Here is a 23,584-nt window from a genome sequence, read left to right on the forward strand (position 1 = left end):
CAGATGGCAGTCCCTTGAGAGTGGAGTAGTGTGCAAAAGAAACAAACATGCCACACTGGCCAACAAGCCCAGGGCCAGGCTAGAACTATCACCAAGCAAGTGAATGCTGTGCCCTGAAGAAGTGCTGAGAAACATCACCCACAGAGTGAAGTCTCAAATGTTTAATGCAGTCTGATCAAATTTAGTTGGTGCCTTCCTGAATTCAGAGCTTAAGCTGCTATGCAAGCAGCACCATAGACAGTGTGCTCTCCACTGACAGATTAGAATCAGTCTTCACAGCTGATTTTTTATTCATAATCTGAAAAATATATATTTTTTTTAAATCAACTCTGGCTATTATTGAAAGCTGCTACTAAACCCAGTCCTCTTTGTTATATATTAGAGGAAATTAGCATCAGGCTCAGAGAAAAGATCTCCCAAACACGCTCTGTTAACAGGTCCACAAGCTGCAAAAAAGCTCTCTGTTCATTTTGAAGTTTGTCTCATTCACTCAAAACAGCTAATAAATAAATCAGAACACCCAATGAGTCTCAGGGCAGCGGCCAGAGAATGAGGAGCCAGTAGGCATTCTTTGCAATATACCCAAAACCACAGGGCAGGGAGACCAAATTTAGCATCACTTCTCTGGAGTTTTTCCAGAACCGAAGATCAGAGATTGGTTTCTTGTTCTAACTCGGCCGCAAACTCAGAGTAGGACTTTGAGTTAAACAGCATCTCTTCGGGGCTGTTTCTTCACCTGGGATATGGGATGGGGCCAGTTCATCTGAGGGCCTTTCATTTATTTTGGAAAATGCATCCAGGATAGGGATATAGGCCCAGCCAGGGTTGCTCAGTGGTTGAATGTCTACCTATGAAACAGGAGGTTACAGTTTGATTCCCCGTCAGGGCACATGCCCAGGTTGTGGGCTTGGTCCCCAGAAGCAGGTGTGCAGGAGGCAGCCAATCAATGATTCTCTCTCATCATTGATGTTTCTCTCTCTCTCTTTCCCTCTCCCTTCCTCTCTGAAATCTATAAAAAATATTGTTTTTAAATGAAAGGGATAGAGAATGTCGAGGTGATTCCTGAGTTGTGATATGTCTGTGCAGGGTTCCTATTTAAAGCCAGGTGTTCTCCAATGCAAAGCATGAAAGCTGCCCACGTGTTCCACTAGAAAACTGGTTTTTAAACTTTACTGGCTCTGTGCTGAATGTTAAAGAAATTACATATAGCCCTACCTGGTTTTGCTTAGTGGCTAGAGTATCGGGCCCACGGACTGAAGGGTCGAGGGTTCAATTCCAGTCGAGGGCACGTATCTCGGTTGCAGGCTCAATCCCCAGCCCCAGCTGGAGCGCGTACGGGAGGCAATCTATCGATGTGTCTCTCTCACATCAATGTAGTTCTCTCTGTGTCTCTCCCCTTCCCTACCACTCTCTCTAAAAAATCAATGGGGACAAAAATATGCTTGGGTGAGGATTAACAAAAAATTACATACAAAAAAAAAAAAGGTTCTGTGAGCAGCAATACATACCTCAAGCCCCAAGGATCCTGCAAAAGGGAGCCTCACAGGTCTCTTCCTCCACCTGTTTTGGGGTCTTATCAGCCTCTTACGCACCTGTAGCCTGGAAGCCAGAGGTACCACGTAAAACTAGGCTGGCACCAGCCATACTTGGCATGTCGTTCAGACCCTTAGCTATACTCACCAAGTTCAACAACGTGATGTAAAATTAAACAAATCAAAGTCCTATATCAGTTGACCTATGAGAGAGCAAGGCTACCACGGACAGCATAAAGTCATGTATGTAGCTGGCTTACGTAACACAGGTCCTTCCCAAATTAACACCATCTATTCCCACGTAAGGATGGGAGTCACTCGTGCCCCTTCTGTCTTCCTTTTCATGGCTCAGAAGCCACCTGAGCATCTCTGAACCTTCCCGGTTCCTGGAAGCTGTCACAAGACTGTGACCCAATGCTCCCTCTAAGGGCACATGTCATCTTCGCCCACCCCACCCCCACGCCCAGTATCCCTGTTGCTGCTCACCACCTGCTCTCCTTTGCAGGAACCATCTCTCCAATCCTTATTCCTCCTTTCAAAAAGACAACACATCCCTAGGTCCAAGAGTTTCACCCACAAACAACCTGCTTGTGCACAGAACTGCCTGAAAGTTGGTGTAAATCACCTCCCAGTTCATACATGCCCTGAGCATCTCCCTCGGTTCATGTTGCCAGAGCTGTTTTACATACATGTGGTGCTCGCCCCCAAAAGAACGCAGATCTGTAATAAAGCAAAATTCTGACTCTGGGCAAATCTATTCATTGGCTCAACCAGCAAATACTGAGCACCTGCTAAGGCAAACAAGGCCCCTCTGCCCCCCATGCCTGCCTTCCTAGCATGACTGTGTCATGCCCCCAAATGAGATGGCTTGGGGGACCCTAAATGCCAGGATCCGCACTGGCCAGGGAGCCAGGGAAGCTTCTGGAGAAAAGTGACCCTGAGCGCTCGAGGCCAGCATCTCTGATTTTTATTTGAGCAGGCAGGTGCTATTTTTATAACTTACAATGTAATAAAAGAGGCTGGGGGGAGGGGAGGGCTGATGTGGGAACTCTATAGTTCTGCTCGATTTTGCTGGGAGCCTAAACTGCTCTACAAAAAATAGTCTATTTTTAAACAGAAAGAAAATTAATGTTTTGAGGGAACTCAGCAGTTTTGAATGTCTTTTGTTTTCTCTTAGTGTCTTCTGAATTTTCCAAGTTTTCATGAAATGACATCTTTATAACTAGAAAAAATTAGTTGTTTAAACAGAGAATAATACTCCCCCCCCCCGAAAAAAAAAAAAAAAGAGGCAATTGTATTTGTATTTAATTAAAAAAAAAGACACAAAAGTCATCACATTCTACGCTGAAAACAGGTACATTTTTGGCTGTTCATGATGCCTCCACAAAGTTAATTTTAAGAAGTTTTTAGAAAGCCTTAAGAACTCTTACATTTCATTTTAAATAGCACATATTGCCTGGATGGTGTGGCTCAGTGGTTGAGCGTTGGCCTATGAACCAGAAGGTCACTGGTTCGATTCTTGGCCAGGGCACATGCTCAGGTTGCAGGCTTGATTCCCAGTAGAGGGCGTGCAGGAGGCAGCTGATCAATGATTCTCTCTCATTGGTGTTTCTATCTCCCACTCTCTACCTTCCTCTCTCAAATCAATAAAAATATTTTAAAATAAATAAATAGCACATAATACAGTGCATAAGTTATAATCTTCAGGAAAAGTTAATTTGTATAAACTAACAGTAGGTGTTCCCGTTAAATTTCTAAGTGTTCCCTTTCAAGATAATTAATTAAAGTTCTCTAATTTGGGTGCCAGCAATTTGAAATCCGTGGTCCTGGAGCCTACAATTACTAAAAATAATGACTATAATTCTGTGGAATAAATGGTTTTCTAGCAAATAAAAATAGAAGTTATTCTTTAATGAGGATCCCCAGTGGAAGTCACCACAGTGGAGGGGGTTATGAAGAGGTGGCCGATCAATGATTCCCTCTCATCATTGATGTTTCTGTGTCTCTTTCCCTCTCCCTTCCCCTCTGAAATCAATTTTTTTAAAAGAAAAAAAAAAAAAGTTATTCCTTAATGGGTACAGCGTTTCGGCTTGGACTGCTGACAAAGTCCTGGAGATGGATGGCGGTGATGATTTCCCAAGAATGGGAATGTACTCGATGCCCCTGAGCTGTACACTTGAAAATGGTTGAAAGAGTACATTTTATGTTATGCACATTTTACCATAATAAAAGTTAACTTTTGCTTCTTTCTACCTAGACACTTTTTGAGGGGAGACGTCTTAGTTTTTAAATAAGAACCAATACAGGAGAAATGTCACAAATGCTCTGCCCGTTCCCTCACAGGAGTCTTTACAAGCAAGAAGTCTAAAATGAGGGTGTCGGTCTCTTCCATCGCACACGCGGTAATGCAAGGTCCCCGCGACAAAACCTCTCCACCAGTTGGCTTTCAGGACGTCCACGGAGGCCCAGAAAGGCGTGTCTGGGGAAACGCGTCCAGACCCGCCAGGTGCAAAGGACTGGCGCGGTGGGAAAAGCTGACGCCAACGTCCCTGCTGCTCCGATTTCATTCCTTCAAATATTTACTGAGTGTCTACTATGTGCCAGGCCCTGTGCCAGGCTTGGGTCTAACACCTGCTTTCCTGGATCTTGCAGCATAAGGGCCTGCTTTCAGTCACCCTACTCGCAAGTTCAAACAGCATTGCAGGACTCGATGTGACCTGTGTTTCTCAAGGAGCCGGGTTTTTTCTCATTTCCCTCTCCTTGTTTTTTTTTTTCCTTCGCACTTTGAAATAATTCAAACTTACAGAAGCGTTGAAAGAACATCACAAAGGACTTCACCCAGACGCAACAATTCCTGCTGCTTTGGCACATAAACTATATCATGTGCTGGGCTATTTCCCCTCCTCCCTCCTCTACTCCATCCACATCCATCCAGCTCCCTCGTCCTCTGCTTCCCACGCTCTCTCTCCCTCTCTTCTTATATAAAGTTTTTTCTGGAACCATCTGTGAGTCGCAGACATCTTCTTTTATCCCTAAATATGTCATGATGCATTGTCCAAGAACAAGGCCACCCTCTTATATAAACACAGTCCCATTAGCCATTTCTGGCCGTTGAACACTGATTCAGTAGCATTACCCAATATACACACCATACTCAAAGGTGGCAAATTGGCCAAATGATGGGATAAGAGGTGTTGCCCAGGTTCAACCACCACGTCGACTGACAGGACCCGAGGAGACCTGTCTTACTCCCATGTTTCACAGGACTTTTCCTGGAAACTCTCATTATTTTAAAACCCCTTCCGATGTCACTTAAGGAAGCTCTCGGACTGGAGTGACGGCCTCACAATCAACCTGTCTTCTGCATGAAGTGACTTAGTTCTACTTCCTTTTTGTGGCCGTCACCAAAAATTCTGGATAAAAACATTTTCTTGTAATAAAGTTCAGTGGCATCACTTCCCACCCCGTCTCGATTAGAAGTTGTCCAAGTCCTAGTAGTCTTTCTGCTCAGCACCTCCCTCAGTCCCCTAAGGAGCATTGTTAGACAATTCTTTCCCTAATCAACTCCCTCCCAATTGAAATTATTAAAAGAGATAGATTGTACATCCATTCATATCTCTATCTGTGCTTTATACATAAAAAAAAAAGCAAGATTTTTCACCACCACCCCAGGAATCAATTTTTTTATTACCCTATTTAGAATGCATGGTATAAGGTCATTCACAATGTGGGGGTAGGGGTTGGGGAGAGAGAGCAAGATGTTACCTGCATGAGAGGAAACCAGACCCCAGTTCAGTCCAGGATCCTCAGCTGAGTTAGGTCCTGATTTTGAGACATATTACAAAGCTACAATAATTAAAACAGTGTGGTACTGGCAAAAAGACAGACAAGTAGACCAATGAAATAGAATACAAAGCCAATATGGTATATGGTCATGTATATGGTCAAATGATCTTTGAAAAGAGTGCCAAAAACACTCAGTGCAAAAAGGAAAGTTTCTTCAACAAATGCTGTTGGGAAAAATTGGGTGTCCATGTGGGGGGGGGGGGGGGGGGATGAAGCTGACCCCTTATCTTACACCATATTAAAAAATTAACTCCAAATAGATTACATATCGAATGTAAGACATAAAACTCCTAGAAGAAAACATAGGAGAAAAGCTTCATGACACTGAACTTGGCAATTTCTTGGATATGAGACCAGAAAGCATAGGCAACAAGAACAAAAGCAGACAAATGAAACTGCATCAAATTTTTAAATTTTTGTGCCAAAGGACACCATCAACAGCATGGAGAGGCAATTTATAAAATGGGAGAAAATATCGGGTTTAAAAAAAAAAAAAGGTAATAAAAACACATTTCACTACACAGATCACAAAGAGTTACGGTATGCTTCGTGGTTTTAATAACATGCTCTGTGAGGTGACCTGAGACCAAAAGTCAAGGCAAGAAACATCTTTTATCCAGCTCTAGATAGAAATGCAGAAAGCTCAACGTGCTCCATTTTTATTTTACTTCTTAACATTCGGTCGTGCATACAATGTGCCACACACTGGCCCTTGCACTTTATAAATGTTGATTAACTTAATTTAATCCTCACAGCAGCCCTCCAAGGTAAACATTCTCATCAGCCTCATTTTACAAATGAAGAAACCAAGGCAAAGAGAGGTTAAGCAACGTGTCCCTGGAAGTGGTGGAGCCTTGCATTTCTGCTCACTGAGGAGGGCAAGCCTCCTTTGCTGCCCTCAGCACCCTGTCCTGCCAGGCAGTGATTGCAGGTGGCAGTGCCAGCCCAACCAGGGACACGGGAAGGGGAGCAAAACCCCATCACCTTGGGAAACTAGGGTGGCCTTCTCCAAATCTCTGAAAGCCTGAGGTCTTTGCTTTCTCTTATTGAAAATCCCAGGCCACAATGTAAAGGTATCAGGGCCGAAGCCAGTTTGGCTCAGTGGATACAGCGTCCGCCTGCAGACTGAGGGGTCTGTGGTTCGATTCCGGCCAAGAACATGTACCTTGGTTCCGGGCACATCCCCAGTGGAGGGCATGCAGGAGGCAGCTGATCTATGTTTCTAGCTCTCTACCTCTCCCTTCCTCTCTGTAAAAAATCAATAAAATATATATATTAAAAAAAAAAAAAAAAGGTTACCAGGGTCAGGTTTAGGAGTTCTTACCACCCCTGGTGGCTGTAAACATGAAGCGGGCATCTGGTCCTTTCGGAGCAGCCCTCCTGCTGTCCCTCCCAGGAAGGAAGTCCTGGTGCTGGCCCCACCTGGTCAGTGTGGAAGCTCACTGCTGGGGCTCCACGAAGGGCACACACCTGATGTATCAGAGCAAAAAGAAGTGACAAATGCCAGTGTTGCTCAGTGGTTGATCATTGACCTATGAACTAGAAGGTCAGAGATAAGATTCCTGGTCAGGACACAGGGCCAGGTTGCTGACTCAGTCCCTAGTAGGGGGAATGCAGGAGGCAGCTGATCAATGGTTCTCTCTCATCATTGCTGTTTCTATCTCTCTCTTCCTTTCCCTTCCTCTCTGAAATCAATAAAATTATATTTTAAAAAGGAAGTGACAAATGGGACTCAGTGTTTTAAATAGAAAGAGCGAAATGCCTCCTAAACGGTGAGAATGCTGACAGCACTGTCTTCTCCCGCAGGAGACAGCCCCATCAACCTTAGACTCCAAGAAGCAACTATGGCTCAATGATGAACATCTGCCAGCTTGACACTGAACGGACCTCCGGTCCCCAAGTCTTCATCTACAGCCCTGTCCGTACAAGACCTTCAAGGCTGCTCTTGGGAACCGGCCCCCCATCGCACGGGCCTTCCCGAGACACAGTCCCTTCATGCTCTTCAGAGAGATGCCTCAGTGGTCTCCATAGAAGACCAGAGCTACAACAAATGACTATTTTTATTAAATACAGACTACCGTCAGCCAGGAAGTATATATTGCACCAGTAGCCATTTTATAAAATAAGCCAAAAAATTTTGGTTAGCACTTTAATATGATTTCAAATTTACACAGAACTTACAAGAACACTACAAAGAACTTTGTATTACTAAAGAACTATTAACATTTACCATCATTGCTTTATCATTTTCTCTTCCTCTACATATGTGTACATACACATGTTTCATGAACCAGTTGAGAATAAGTTGCCAACATAATGCCCCATGATTCGCTGAATATTGCAGTGTACAAATCAACAAATGTTTTACGAGCAATTTTAAAACGTATGTTACCACAATCCCAGATAATGGAATTACATAATAAAGTTGGAGGTCTAAAAATGCTTATTGCCCTGGCCAGGTAGCTCCGTTGGTTGGAGTGTTGTCCCATATACCAAAAGGTTGCAAGTTTGATTCCCAGATAGGACATATAACTAGGTTGTAGGTTCGATACCCAGTTGGAGTGAATATGGGAGGCAAACGCTGGATGTTTCTCTCTCACATCAATGTTTCTCTTTCTCTCTCTCTCTCTCTCTCTCTCTCTCTCTTTCTCTCTCTCTCTCTCTCTCTCTTTCTCTCTCTCTCCCCCGCCCTCCCTCCCTCCCTTCCTTTCTCTAAAACTAATAAAAACATCTTCAGTTGAAGATAAAAAAATTAAAAATAAGTTTTTAAGATGCTTATTAACAATCCATTCAGCCGGGACCGGTTTGGCTCAATGGATAGAGCGTCGGCTTGGGGACTGAAAGGTCCCGGGTTCGATTCCGATCAAGGGCATGTACCTTGGTTGCGGGCACACCCAGTAGGGGGTGTGCAAGAGGCAGCTGATCGATGACTCTCTCATCGATGTTTCTAACTATCTATCTCTCTCCCTTCCTCTCTGTACAAAATCAATAAAATATATATTTTTTTTAAATCTTAAAACAATCCATTCAAATTTTTTTGTTAGAATAAGGGGAAACAAGCAACATATTTCCCATTTCATCCCAATTGCAGATGGAAAAAAAAACAGTCAGCACTCATATAAAATGAAACAACTAAACAGGGAAGGGATAAACACACAAATCTCCCAAGCCTTTGGTTTAATGATCTTTGTTTGTTTTTTATAAGCTGCAAATATGCCGGCTTTACCTAGTTTAATGGACAGTTGCTTACAGGCACTAACAAATTCAATCTATTTCATCACAGTTAATATAAAGAATTGTCTAAGGATCATTTTTCCAACACATTCAGTCAGGAAGTATATATTGCATGCCCTATAGCTATTTTTAAAATAAGTCAATTTCTTTAACTGTTTAATATAATTTCAGATTTACAGAGAACTTACAAGAATACTACAAAGAAGTGTTTATCATTAAAGAACTATTAACATGTTACCACAGTTGTTTTATCATTTTCTCTTCTTCTCTATAAATATTTTTCTTGAACCATTTTAGAGTAAGTTGCCAACATAATGCCCATCACCCCTAAATACTTCAGTGCACAAATATTAAAATCAAATTAATTAACATGAATACAGTACTGTTATCTATAATATCTTACACAAATTTTCCAATTGTCATAATAATGTCATTTATAGGAAAAGAAAATATCAGATCACAAGTTGCATTTTTATAAAATGCACATTGTGTATGTGATGCTACAAAGGAATTTAGAATTTCAAACAAAGAAAGCAAAAATAAATAAGGAAACAAACAAATCAAAAAACACTAAAAATACCAGTAACTGCTACAATTCTGGAGAGGAAAAGGAAGCAAGCCTTAGATAAACAGAAATTCAGACAATTCCATGACGTGAATAATTGCAATTTAGTCTCTCTTCCAGGTTAGGTCACGCTTTGCTTTTGTTCAAAATCACTACTTCTGGACTTAAATTTCACTGCACAGACCCATCTTTAGTCCTCTTCCTCTGAGACAAAGATTTTCTGAAGTATCATTTTTTTAAAACATATTTTTATTAATTTCAGAGAGGGAGAACAAGGGAGAGATAGAAACATCAATGATGAGAGAGAATCATCAGATCAGCTGCCTCCTGCAAGCCTCACACCAGGGATGGAGCCCGAAACATGGGCATGTGCCCTGACTGGAAATCAAACCGTGACCTCCTGGTTCATAGGTCAATGCTCAACCACTGAACCACACAGGCCAGGCTCACACACAAATACCCCAAGTCTACCCCATAAAAAAATATATATGTATGTGTATATATATATATATATATATATATACACACACATATATATATATATTGCTATTCAAAATGAGAAGAAGAAAAAGGTGTTTCATTTTGACTTTTAATACTATTTTCCTGAGTTCCAAATGATTCCAAAATAATCATGGAACCTGATTACTTGACAGAAAAATTTCAATAACAGAAACTCTGAATTAACTAAGTGACTACAGTAGTGTTACAACACGCTTTGGGCCAAGCTATCATCTGCAGACTCCTCGTATAAAGAAAAAGGCACACGTTAGCCAGACCAATAGAAATTACCACAAAGGATTTTGCTAGTACAAAGAGTAACATAAACGTGAAAGGCTATACAATAAATGGACACCAATACTCTCTCAGCAGCACTTACCAGCACAAACTGGCTTTTGTCCTGTTCACCTTTTCAGGGGCCAATCCACTACATGAGTCAGTTGGAATATGCACGCAGAAAAGCTCTATGCTGTGCAGCTAGCCAACAGGGCCGGGGAGCCCATTTTTATGGCATGAGTAATAGGGTGAAACTCAGATACACGAGACTCCCCAAAGCAAAGGGCATCAAAACATGTGGCCAAAGTCCACACACTGAGCTTAACGAGTTAGGAGGCCTCCGTATAGATCAAGATTCATCTGCTGTTGGTGCTCACAGATAGTCACAGGGCCAAAGAGCCCCATCTCCCAGCCCCACAGGCCCAAGTGCAAAAAAGGACGCTACAGGCAAGGAAAGTCATTACTAAGGACCAGCTCCAGGTGGAAAGAAGCAACGCTGTCCAAGTTCTAAACACAACCATGGCTTCCGCCCAGGAAAAAAGCACCAGACATCAACTACACAGAAAGATTCTTCCCATCTGCAAAGTCACTAATTAAAACACAGGGCCTTTCTTCCAGAAGGCCACAGGGAAGAGGGAGTGAGAGATAAACAGAATAAGGATTATCTTGCCCTGGAATGAGCTGCTACTGCTTTACCCCAAGGCCAAACCCTCCGTGATCTTTTCTATAAAAGGAGGGGATAGAAAATCCCCATGAGTTGTCCAGAGTAGTGGGAAGAAAACTTGCTTTGGAGCCAGACAAATCCCGGCTGTGCCCCTTACTAACTGTGCAGCTTATGTCACTCTATGCCTGCTTCCTCACCTGTAAGATCCGGATTCTACCTGCAGCAGTTAGGGTTCGATTTGGTTATGAATACGTGGCTTTAAAAAAAGGCCTACTGCCCCCATCGTGGGAAATGCCAGGGGTTGGCAGCCCAGGATTTGTGAGGTGGCTCTGATCAACAGAGTCCTCAGACGCCAGGTTGCCAGGTTTCTTGTGCCTCCATGGCCTTTATCCCAGTCACCTCAAGGCTCAGAGTGGCTGCTGGAATTCCAGCCATCATGTCTGTATTCCAGTTCGGGCCATTTGTCCAGTATTCCAAGAGGAAAGACAAAAGAAGAAATGGTACAAAGGTTCTGGGAAACCACTATGTGACAAATCTGTTTAGACCCAGAATATAAGCACACGGCAATCCTAGCTGTAAGAGGGAGGAATGCACACATGGTTTTATCTAGGGCAACCCTATGTCCAGCTAAAAAAAAAAAAAAAAAAAAAAAACTGTGTCCTGTGACTATATTAGAAGGGGAAATAGATCCGTTCTGCAACACCTCCTATCTCATTTTAAGGATTAAATTGGATAACATATGGAAAGTGCCCGATGCTTCCTGGACCCACAAATGTATTCCTTCCCCTTCTGATAACACTGACATCTTATGATCTGTGGTGCCAGTGTCTTAAGGGGACCTTCCTAAAGTCGCCTTTTACAGCCTGGTCTACCTTGTACAGTGTCATGTCTGGTCACATTCCACACACCACCTGCATTCCAGCCATACCAAACTAACCTCCTCCTTTCCCTGCCCCCACGTAGAATTAGTGTTCTCATCTTTCTCAGGTACCTTCTCTACCTTAGCACTCACCAGCCCCCCCATCATAACAGCAGCTTGCATCTAATAAATGCTTTCTATATGCCAGTCGCTGTCCTAAGCCCTTTAGACCCATCTTAGTTTATCCCAACAATCCTATGACACAAACACTGCATTACCCCCCTTTTACAAATAGAGAAACTGAGGTTCAGAGAGGTTAAATAGCTGTGCGAGGTCACACACGTAGTAAATTGCATAGCCATTGGACTGCAGGATCTGTATTCTTAGCAACCTTCTAGGCTGCCTTGACTGCTGATTGAGACGTCTGGGTGTCATTTCAGACCAGGGATGGTCAAACGACAGCCCAAAGACGAAATCCAGCCCAGCACCTGTTTTTGTAAATAAAGTTTTATTGGAACACAGACACACCCACTTGTTTACATCGGGAGAGTTGAGTCATTCCCACCGAGACTATAGCCTACAAAGCCTATACTGTTAACTCTCTGGCCCTTCCCAGTAAAAGGTCACTCACCCTGTATTAGACTGTCAGCCCCTCACAGCAGAGCCCGAGCTTTTTCTCCACGTGATGTGCCTCCTGCATCTCACACGGCATTTGCCAGCTATACAAAAGGAGCTCACAAATAGGTGGGGGATGAACATCCCAACAGGCCTGACGACATGTGAAGAGGAGTGTGTCTGAGGCTGAGGCTGCCGGCTCCCTCAGGGCCCAGAAAGTTCCCCAGTTCTGCCAAGATTCTGTCAGCAACCACACAATCCAGGAAAACTGTCGTGGTGGCTTCCCCTACATTGTGAGCAGCTCGCCATGGCTCTGACGGAGTGAGCTCTATGGAGCTGAGTGGGGGGTCATTTGTATCTGTCACATAACATAACTCCCCTGAACAAGGGGCCCGGGCAGAGCCACCCCTGGTTCCATCACACAGAGCGAAAACCTGAATTCCATTACTTCCTAGGGGGATTCTCAATCTGCCACACCAGCCTCTTATCATTGGCCACTGGTCACATGACCTGCACTGCAGAGAAACACTTATCATGAGTTTTAGGAAAAGAGTTATTAACAACTGTTGGGGCCTGGCCAGTGTGGCTCAGTGGTTGAGTGTCGACCTAAGAACCAGGAAGTCACGGTTTGATTCCAGGTTAAGGCACATGCCCTGGTTTCTTCAGGCTCTATCCCCAGTGAGGGGCATGCAGGAGGCAGGTGATTAATGATTCTCATCATTGATGTTTGGTTTTTTTCTCTCTCTCTCCCTTCATCTCTGAAATCAATAAAAATGTATTTTTAAAAAACTGGCTGGGTGGCTTGGTTGGTTGGGTCTTTGTCCGGATACCAAAAGGTTGTGGGTCCAATCCCCGGTAGGGGCACATGCAGGAGGCAAGGGATTGATGTTTCTCTTTCTTCTCTCTCTCCCTTCCTCTTTCTCTAAAATCAATAAACATATCCTTGGGCAAGGATAAAAATTTAAAAAAAAAAAAAAAAAAAAAAACTGATATTGGGCGCCTTTCAACTTTTTATATTCTCATCAAAATATTTGGAAAGGGACCTAACCACATAATAACATAAATAGTCCTCTAAAAACTGCAGCACAACATGAAAAAGTTATTCATGGCTCAAAACGCCTTCTTTGACCTTCCAAAGAGAGGCTTGCAACAAGACTGTATACAGTTTCCTAATTTTATCATTATTGCTATCATTGCATGAGAGACAATTAAAGCACTTTCTCTCTGGGCTGTGACCATATTTGATCCAGTCTGAGTTATCAAAAATCTAATTCTGGATGGTTTTCTTTTTAATTCTGGCCTGGCCTGGCCCCAAATCGCATCAGTCAGGAGCCGGGCAGAGCTGAGAACGCCTCCCACATTTCCGTGGAGATCATTCCAATCCTCCTCTCGGGACACAAAGGCCAGCGTCTCTTCTTTCTCCCCAGAGTTCTCCAACGACCGATCACTTCAGCAGACTGAGAACCCCGGGCTAAGCAGCAAATGGAGACAGTCATCCACTGTGCAAATCAAATAACTACACACCTGGCTCCCCAGGCAGGGGGAGGAAAGACCAAGAAACACCTGCATACTTGCGAAGGCTGGGTCTAAAATGACCATCGAGCCCTAACCGGTTTGGCTCAGTGGATAAAGCATTGGCCTGCGCACTGAAAGGTCCCAGGTTCTATTTCCGGTCAAGAGCATGTATCTTGGTTGCGGGCACACACCCAGTGGGGAGTGTGCAGGAGGCAGTTGATCCATGTTTCTCTCTCATCGATGTTTCTAACTCTCCCTTCCTCTCTGTAAAAAAAAATCAATAAAATATATTTTTTAAAATAAAATAAATAAATAAAATGACCACTGACTTGTGCCCTAGGTTCCACGGAGTCACCCAGTGGTCTTTCTAAAATACCAGACTGCCAACTCCTGCTGAGAACCTACTGTGTGTCAAGCCTGTGCTGGGCCTGGTGCCTGTAAGTAGCCTCACAACACTACAAGGTTAGTGTCATTTTACAGATGAAGAAATGGGCCCAGAGAGTAAAGTGACTTGCCCAAGGTCATGCAGCCAGCAAGAGGCAAAGCTGGAGCCTGTGCCCCCACAGACTGCCTCTGCTGGAAGCAATGTGCCTCCCGTGAGAAAGAGGCAGTCCCTGCTGTCCAAAAGCTCTCCCGGTAGCAGCACAGAGGCTGGCTGGGATGGGGAGCAACCCATTTGCTTATACACTGCTGGTGGGACTGTGAAATGGTCCCGCCACTCGGGCAACACTTGGGGAATTTCTACGTGCGCCTATCCTATGTCCCCTAGATTCCAATCCTAGGTGTTTAACCAAGAGAAATGAAAGCATATATCCACTTAAAGACTCGTATACAAACAACAGCTTTATTTGTAACAGCAATAACTAGAAACATCCCAAATAGGCACAGATAAATAAACTGATAATAATACAGATAAACAAACGGGTATATCCACAGAATATACTACTACTCAGCAGCAAAAAGAAACAATTTATAAACTACCGGTAGGTGCAGCAACATAGGCAATTCTCAGACATTATCTATGAACCAGGAGGTCATGGTTCCATTCCCAGTCGGGGCACAAGCCTGGGTTGCATCTCAAGCCCTAGCACAGGAGGCAGCTGATCAATGATTCTCTCTCATCACTGATGTTTCTCTCTCAATCCCTCTCCTTTCCTCTCTGAAATCAATAAAAATATTTTTTTTTAAAAGAGAAACTAAGACCTATGCATTTTATTGTATGCTAATTATACATTTTTTTTAGTCTTCAGGCTAATGATGATAAAATGGAAAGCAGATTAAAACCTGTATAGTTCCAAAGCTGATTTCTCTACAGTCTTAATGAGATCCCAAAGAAACTCTGATTTGCCCGTTAAGGGAAATTAGATTTCCTTACTGGCATTAGAAACAATTTCCCTCACAATATTACCTACCTTACATTTGCCCAAGGGGTCTGTCTAGTGGACAGAGATGGATGACTCCACCAACCCTTCCTAACAAGCCCAGTTACGGTCATGACAGCAACCGGAGCCCCCTCCCCACAACAGAGATGGCTGTCACCATGGCAACCAGAGAATGGTGGGAAAGGTGATGGGGAAGGGAGACAGAGTGCTTAAACTATGACTTAAAACTATGACTGAGTGGCAGGCTGTGAATGGCATATTCCTAACCCCCCAAATGTCCATGTCCTAATCTAGGGGTGTCGAACTCAATCAGAGAAGGGGCCAAAATCTAAAATCCAGCCTAAATCGCGGGCCGAATGGTTTACTGAACAGTCATAAACTGACAATGTCATAAACTGACAGCGGAGTGCAGTGATGACAGCGCGGTGCGGGCCACATTGCAAGGCCTGGCGGGCTGGATTTGGCCCGCGGGCCTTGTGTTTGACACATGTGTCCTAATCCCTGGGACATGTGACCGTTACCTTAGGTGGCAAATATGTCAGCACATGGCAGGAGAGATGATTGAGCTGGGGAGATTATCCTGGATTATCGGGGAGTCCTTCCAAGAGGGAGAAAGAGGGAAATGTGACACAGAGAGGAGAAAGCAATGTGAAGGCAGAGGCAGAAGCCGAAGTGATGCAGTCACCAGCCAAGGAATGCCAGCGGCCACCAGAAGCTGGAAGAAGCAAGAAACTGATTTCCCCTTAGAGCCGTGGTCGGCAAACTGCAGCTCACGAACCACATGAGGCTCTTTGGCCCCTTGAGTGTGGCTCTTTCACAAAATACCACGGCCTGGGCGAGTCTATTCTGAAGAAGTGGTGTTAGAAGAAGTTTAAGTTTAAAAAATTTGGCTCTCCAAAGAGATTTCGATCGTCATACTGTTGATATTTGGCTGTGTTGACTAATGAGTTTGCCGACCACTGGAGAGTAACAGGTGGGAGAGCGGTCCTGACAACACCTTGATTTCGGCCCAGGGAATCAGATTCCAGATTTCTGGCCTCCACAACCATGAGAAAACAAATGTCTATCTTATCAGCAACCAAATTTGTGCCCATTTGTTATAAAAGTGGATCCCACAGGAAATGATTGCCATGGCAGGAGCTCAATAAACATATCCAACCAGAAGTGAATAAATCCTATTACATGCTGTTTTATAGCCTAGTGAACCACCCCTTTAATATTATCAATATTATCACAAAGATATCTACACACCTGAAACTAATACAAAATAATATTAAATAGAAACTGTAATTGAAAAAAATTAAAAATAAAATAAGTCGGGTGTCCCTAAAGGGTTTGATTATGTAGACTCAGAACAATCCAGCAACCTAGAAAGCAAAATATATGGATATTTCTCAAGTACACATAGGCAAGATCATAAAATCCAGAGCAGTGATTTGCAACCCTAGTATCACCAACTGCTTCTAAAAATGGAATGCTCAAAAAGCATTAATTTTAGTTCAGTGGGGTTTTTAAAGTTAGTGTATGCCCCCGATGACCCTTTAATGAATCAAGTGGTTCTAAAACCATGGGAAATCGTGTCTAGGGGCTAACCACTACACCCTCAAAGCATGTGGTTAATGCAGATCAAGCTGCATGTATGCCTTGGCTACTTGGTCACTAAGAGCCCACACTGGGTGGTTTGTGGCAGGCCCTTAAGTCGGAGAGGGTATGTCACAAGAAAAGCAAACTTTCTGACCCAGAACACAAAGACTGATGGTTGCAGAGAGCAGGGCAAATGATAAGCATATTAAAGATAAGGCTATGAGCAGGTAGAGAATCAAGATTTATAACAGTAGCTAACACTGCAAAATGGAACTAAATCCTGGTTCGATTTCTTCTGTCATTGATTCGTTTTCTTACTCCTTCAGTGATATTTACTGGGCCCTTATTGTATGTCAGATCATGTTCTAGACATTGGGGGTTGAGCAGTGAACAAGACAGACAAAATTATCCTGTCCTCTGAAAGCTTCCTTCTAGTGCCGAAGGACAAAATAGAGAAATACTGAGTGTGCAGGTGACAGTTAAGAGTGATGGAGGAGGGGGGTGTAAGTCACTTCCCATACAGGTGTAAATGTTTGGGTCCAAGTTTTAAAAGTATCTCTTGAAAAGCATCATCTCCTCCCCAAAGAATTCTGCAGTAATTACGTTAATGAGTCCCAGGGTAATCACAGCGTTCAGAAAAATGAACCAAGAAAGCTATGCACCAGAAAGGTCCAATTAAGAAGGGGCAAATTGAAGATCCAATAATAGCTACCACTTCTCCGGATGCCGAGATGCACTATTCTCAGCCCCTGATACACCGGTGTCTTCATTTCATCCTCACATTGAACTAATGAAAAGGGCAAGGCTAACATCGTTTCAACAGATGGAAAAAAGAAAAACAAAAACTGGAAGCTCAGAGCAATTAAGGAATTGGCCCAAGGTGACACGTGTGCTAAACGTGCTAAAGGATGATGTCGGGATTTGACTTGGAGCCCACGCTGCTCTGACTTTCCATATCAATGTCCACTGGTGGCCCGGGGTTTTCTTTTACCAACACCAGTCTTCCTTATCCTATCCAAGATTTGCCTTTCAGTATTTTTACTGAGCCTTACAACCACACCAATCACCAAGAAAAGAACTGGAGGCCTGGTTCCATATTTGCAGAGTCTTCTTTTCTGAAAATAACAAGAACGGAATGGCAGGGAAGACCCTCAAATTTAAATATCACTTCCTAGATCCAATTAGAAGTTATTTCTTCAAACACTTGACATTATAAACAAACACAAAGGAGTTCCAGTTTGATTCGAGACTAAATTAGCCTTACGGCAAATGAGAGTTCATGTAGCCCATTTCTTACCAGGTATAGACATCTCAAACCGAACACAACCCACATGGACCTCTTGACTGTCCCCCATCCTACCCACAAGCATGCTCCTCCACTGTGACCTGCATCTCCAAAATGGACATGTCAACCACCCAGCCTCTCGGGCCTACAAACTCAAGAGCTCTCCATGACCCCTCTCTTTCTCTCACCTCCTCATCCAGTCCATCAGCAATTTTTAGCCTCCCCATTCCAAATCGGTCCCTTTTCTCCATTTCCCTGCCCCACCTTCCCACCCCCAACTTTAAGCCCCAGTATCTATTGCCTGGACCACCATGATGAGCTCCTAACTGATCTCTGTTTCCCAGTCTGGCTCCTTGAAAATCTCATCTCCACAGAGAAGAAGCCAGAGAGAACTTTTGAAAGCATGAATCGAGACCACGTCACTTCCTTGCTAAAATTCTTCTGAAACACAGTGTTAAATTCTTCCCCCACCTACAACGTGCTGTGCAATCTGGCATCGGCCTGTTGAACCTCAGGCTCTTGCGGTTCACTCTCCCCTGCTTCTCTCTATATAAAAACCGAACGATGGCTGAACAGATAATGTGAACTTCAGGGAAGACAGTAAATTATTCCCATGAGTACTTGGCCTTTATTTCATCATCATTTTTAAATCTTTTTTAAAACTTCATAGCACCTGTTACTTTCTGAAATTTTCTGTTCAGTTGTTTAGATGCACTCTTTAACACCACTCTGTAGTCTGCACTATGCTATTATCTCTGAAGTATTTACTTTAAATCAGTATAATGGTAAATTATAGAAACTCTTACATGTGCATGTTCCCTGTGCTCTGATTATTTCACACTCTCTCAGCCAATGAGTGTGCGGCCCGTGTCCTGGAAGCGCTCTTCTGTGTTGAGTGTGTACGACAATATGACGTTTTCTCTCCTGTGACCTCCCCTCTGTGTTATTTATTTTAAGTTCTGGCTCAGTCCGCCTTCCTGAGGTCATGGGTGACGGGACTGAGAGTGCTACAAGCAAATTAAGGCAGAATATGAAACTGAACATTAACATGTAAGTTTTACAGCAACTTGAGGACATCAGAATACAAACTGCTGGTGGGTGACTGGTGTGAAGGGCATTATTAAAGCATGGAAGACTCGCCAAGAACTTGATGGCTAGAGATTGTCAGGAACTGCAGGCAATTTGGAAAGAACTATCAAAGGAAGATTCCGTGAGGCCCAAAAGTGCAGGTAACTCAAGTGAGTTAGCCCACAAATTTGCACCAAGGCATTCATTCCCCTGAACTAGGAAAGAGTGGGCTCCTTCTACCTTTTGATTCTGCGTCTCCTCCACTATCTCCTGAGAAGATGCCCATGTGTTTTGTTCACTGGAGTACTCCAGCTCCTAGAATAGTGCCTGGCACAAAGTAGATGCTCAATAAAATAGTCTCTAAACAAATAAATTCGTGAACAGAAAAATATATTTTCTAGGTTTTCTCTCTACCCTCCTCTCTCTTCCTTTTCACAGATACAGCTCTGCCTTTATAAGACCCCTTGAGAAGGCCAAAGTGTGCAATCACAGAGCCATCATAAATCTCCTCCACATCACTAATGGACCCTCAGCCACTATTCAGATATGGGAAGCATAGCCCCAACAGCAAGACATTAACCATTAGAAAGAGACAATGCTTTTGGAGTCTGTGGTAGACTAGAAAACAGTGAGTCTATTGTGGTTAGAATAATGAACATTGGCAGGTAGCTATAAAACAAACTCAAGATGAGACCTCAGTAGTGTACACAGTATATTTCACCTACACAGTGTGATTCATGTAGGAATTATTATTATTAATTTTACCCCTTCTCAACCTTGCCTCTATCTAAATACCCCAGTGGATTTTAAATTATACAAAAGCATGAGCTACTCCAGTTCATCCTAAATCCAATCCAAAAATAAATTGTTTAATATACATTGCAGGTAAAATATAGTCCCCAAGTAAAATAACTGCAATCCAGGGTAAAAATTCTGTTGGCTTCATAAGCTACATGAAAAAAAAAAAAAATTATACTAACTTTCAAGAATTGAGAGGGAAAAGGGAGCAGCAAGAGCAGTTACTGGTGCTATTTTGTGACATAAAAAGAATTAAACGTTAACGTGCAGCTTCCACAACATATCAGATCTCCAAGGACGGGGAAAGTTCTCTGTCTATACAGGGGTCTTCAAACTTTTTAAAGTGGGGGCCAGATCACGGTCCCTCAGAGAGCTGGAGGGCCGGACTATATGAACTACTAATTCCTACTGTAACACCTCGGCTGTGCTCACTGCCCAAAAAACCTGGCGGGCAGGATCAGACTCCTCTGTGGGCCGCATGTGGCCCGCGGGCCGTAGTTTGAAGACCTCTGGACTCTATAGCATCAATATGGAAACAACTCAGTTTCCAAACTCAAGGGGCCCCCTTTCTCCTAGTTGCATTGCATGTAAATGACTGCCTGATAAGTCAGCTGGAAGCAATCTTAGCTTTCGCACACCATGGACAGGGTGAGTTGACCAAGCAATCTAATCTAACGGGCAAAGAGCTAGAGCTCCCAGGGTGTGGTTCACATTTCACAAGCATCCCTAAGGGCCCCAGGACCTGAGATCCAAGGGCGATTAGAGGCAGGGCAAAAGACCTCATCCACCACCTCTCCAAAAAGCCCCGTTCTCTGGGCTCTGCCACGCTTATTTGCCTCCAGCTTGTTTTGTGAAACAATGTAAACGGCAGCGTCCCATCTGCTCCTTTCAAGCCTCAACACCTCAAGTGTGCTGGGAGCCCCTTCCCTCCACATCCCCGAGCCGACACGTGTCCACAGTAGTCTTCCCAGCTGTGAGGGCAGCCAGCAGGGAACTTCCAAATGAATTTAATGGGGAATGTTATTATTATTTAGTGAATTAAAATAGCAAACTGCCCGTTCCGAAAGGAGAGAAAGATTTACTTAAAAAAAAAAAAAAAAAAACACAAAAAAACAAAAACTAAACTTGCGTTGCAGAGATTGGAGGTCCCAAGCCCCCACCCACTAGGCAGAGGGTAGCACGCGCTGGAAGGCACTGAGGACAAGCAGCAGGTTTTTGGTGGTGGTGGTGGTGGTGGTGGTGGTGGTGGTGGTGGTGGTGGTGGTGGTTTTAAACACTTAAGTTTTAAAATGAACTAAGTTATGGAGAGGATTGCTGTGATCGGACCAGATGCACTAAGGCTTTTCATTCGGCCATAAAGCACGTCCCCTCTGCCTTCTTTCCTCAGCCGTTCCTTCAGGAGGGCAGGCAACCGCTAGCTAGCGGGCAGGGCCCGGGACCCGCGCGCTCCGGTCCCCGCAGGTGCCAGCCAGCACCCAGGAAAACGCGGGCTCCTGCCCCCCTCCCTGCCAACGAAGTACAGCCCTGGACACCCGGGGTGCCCGGCTTGGGCATCCCACCTGGAAAGGAGCAGCGGTGCAGGGAGAGCACCGGCGTGGGGACAGCACCCGCTCGCTGGTGGCACGATCGCGCGCGCACAGGCTTACACACACACACACACACACACACACACACACAGCGGCGCGCTGTGGAGAGGGGAGGGGAGGGAGGGAGGGCGCGGGCGGCGGGCCCCGTACCTGTTCTGCCAGCCCTGGAGGAGGTTGGTGTACTTGCTGAGCACGCCCTCGAGCGCCGGCTCCCTCCGGCGGCCGCCGTCTCCCCCGGACGGGCTGGCGGCCACCGAGCCCGGGCTGCTGCGGCTGCCCCCGCCGCCGCCGAGCCCGGCCACCGCCGCCGAGCGGCCCGAGATGCCCCGGCTCGCCAGCGAGCAGGAGGGCGAGGAGCCCGCCGAGGTGGCGCGGCTGCTGCTGCGGCTGCTGCTGTGGCTGCCCCCGCCGCCGCCGCCGTCCGCGCCCTGGGCCGCCCTCTCCATGGCCCGTGCGCCCCGGAGCCCGGTGCCCCGTGCCCGCCCGCCGGGGCTCCTGCCGCGGTGACCGCGGCGCCGCTGCTCCGGCTCCGGGCGCCCGGGCCGCGCGTGGCCGCTCCGGATCCCGGGGAAAAGCCTGACTCACACGGGAGGGAGAGAGAAGGAGGCGGCGGAGGAAGAACTGGGAAGGAAGCCAAACGGGGCTGGATGCAGCTGTGGCCGCCCCTCCTCCCGCCGCGGCCCCGGCCCCGGCCCCGGCCCCTCCCTCCGCACTAGTTTCCCGGGCAAGTTCGGAGCGGGCGGCCGGTTAGGGGAGCCCTCCTCGGGCTCCTCCGGCTCTTCCTTGGGGTCCCGGGGGTCGCTCTGGCCCAGGGGCTGGGGGGCAGTCCCGGGCGCCGATCCACGGGGCAGACACGCCCCGTCACCCCTGGCGCTCCTCGTGTCGCCCCCTCCCGGATCCGAAGGGGCGAACGGGAATCTCTGCGAGTCACTACCCCACCCCCAACCCACCCCGGGGGACCTGGAGGGAGTGGCGGCCCCACCCACCCGGTCCACCCGGATATGGACCTGCCGGGCCTAATCCAGACTCACTCTCCCGCCTTCCGCGCCAAACCTGGGCCGGACGCAGGTACACAGTAACCTAGAAATGAGCATCGCAGGTGGAGCTAAACAACAGGGCCCAAGGTCCTCCAGGATCCCCGGCGTGAACAGTGGGGGGGGGGGGGGGGGGAGTGTAGGAAGTGGGGGGGCGGTTAATCCTCACAGATAAACTATCCTGGGGCATTTTCACGCGGTGGAGCTAAATGGAGTAAGGTGAGAAAATTCAAGATTCCTGCAAATGCCCCCCCCTCCCCCATTGAATGGCCTAGCCACTTTACTTGCACCCTAATCCCCACCCTGATGGCCACACGTAAGCCTGGTACATCAGCACCTACACGTGTTACACAATACCAAGCAGCTGGGAGCCAGAGGCTTCAAAACGGGTAAGACTGCCCTGAAATGGACAGATGTTTACCCAGCGAAGCATTCTGTGTCCGCTGTCATTTCTGCCCCACCCCCACTGCAACTAAGTTTCCCAACTTAAAATTGTTGCTCTTTGGCAAAGGTAGATGGGTTGCACTCTCTCCAACCCACTAATAATTTTTGTGAGTATAAATATCCAAAGCAATCTGGAAGTTTCTAAAATTACCTAGAAAATAGCTTTGAGGAGCTCAGACACGCAAGATGACAAAAAAAAAAAAAAAAAAAAAAAAAACAAAGGGTGGTAGATGGAGTGCTGTTCAAAGGATCTACAAACCCATAAAGTAATATAAATAATTCAGCAGTTTGAAAAATCACGACAGGGAATAGAGTCAGCTCTCCTGGGAATAATTCCCCAAGCCTGATCCCTTTCTAGCTTCAAGTCCTTCCAGGAAACTTTCCGAGATGGCTTTGCTCCAGAAATGTTTGTGGAGAAACTTCTGGGGCTGATGAGAAGTGGCTGTGCCCCTGAATAAATTACAGTTCTAGGTGCCTACACACTATAGAAAAGAAAAGTTTACCCCAAATGATTGCATGGTAGGAAGGACCAACTTTGGAGCTGGGCAGAGCTGAGTTCAAATCGTGGCCCTTCGTTTTCTCACCTGCAAAAGGAGACCCCTGATATTGCTGGCTGTGGTGAATTAGGTGAGGATGTTTATTTGCTCAAAATATTCACTGCCTCTGCCCTGGCCGGTGTGGCTAGGTTGGGTGAGCATCATCCAAAGGTCTCTGGTTCAATTCTGGTCAGGGCACCTACCCAGGTTTCAGGTTCCAGGTTCTATCCCCAGCTGGGGTACATACGGGAGGCAACCCGATC

General features: G+C 45.5%; 1 protein-coding gene across 3 annotated transcripts in view; it reads right to left on the reverse strand.

The window, feature by feature from the left end:
* OSBPL10 (oxysterol binding protein like 10) overlaps positions 1-21,904 on the reverse strand; it is a 196,882-nt gene extending 174,978 nt beyond the window's left edge. The window contains exon 1 of one of the 3 annotated variants that reach the window (XM_084902489.1): positions 21,458-21,904. In XM_084902489.1, coding sequence (XP_084758615.1) covers positions 21,458-21,753 — 296 coding nt within the window. In that variant the 5' untranslated portion in view covers positions 21,754-21,904. Of the gene's footprint in view, positions 1-6,543; positions 6,576-21,457 lie in introns of those variants that run through there. The other 2 variants (XM_084902487.1, XM_084902488.1) reach the window with 2 other exon arrangements.
* Between the last annotated feature and the right edge of the window lie 1,680 nt (positions 21,905-23,584).

The sequence above is a fragment of the Pipistrellus hanaki genome (assembly GCF_964339955.1).
Source record: "Pipistrellus hanaki genome assembly, chromosome: 13".
Lineage (NCBI taxonomy): Eukaryota > Metazoa > Chordata > Mammalia > Chiroptera > Vespertilionidae > Pipistrellus > Pipistrellus hanaki.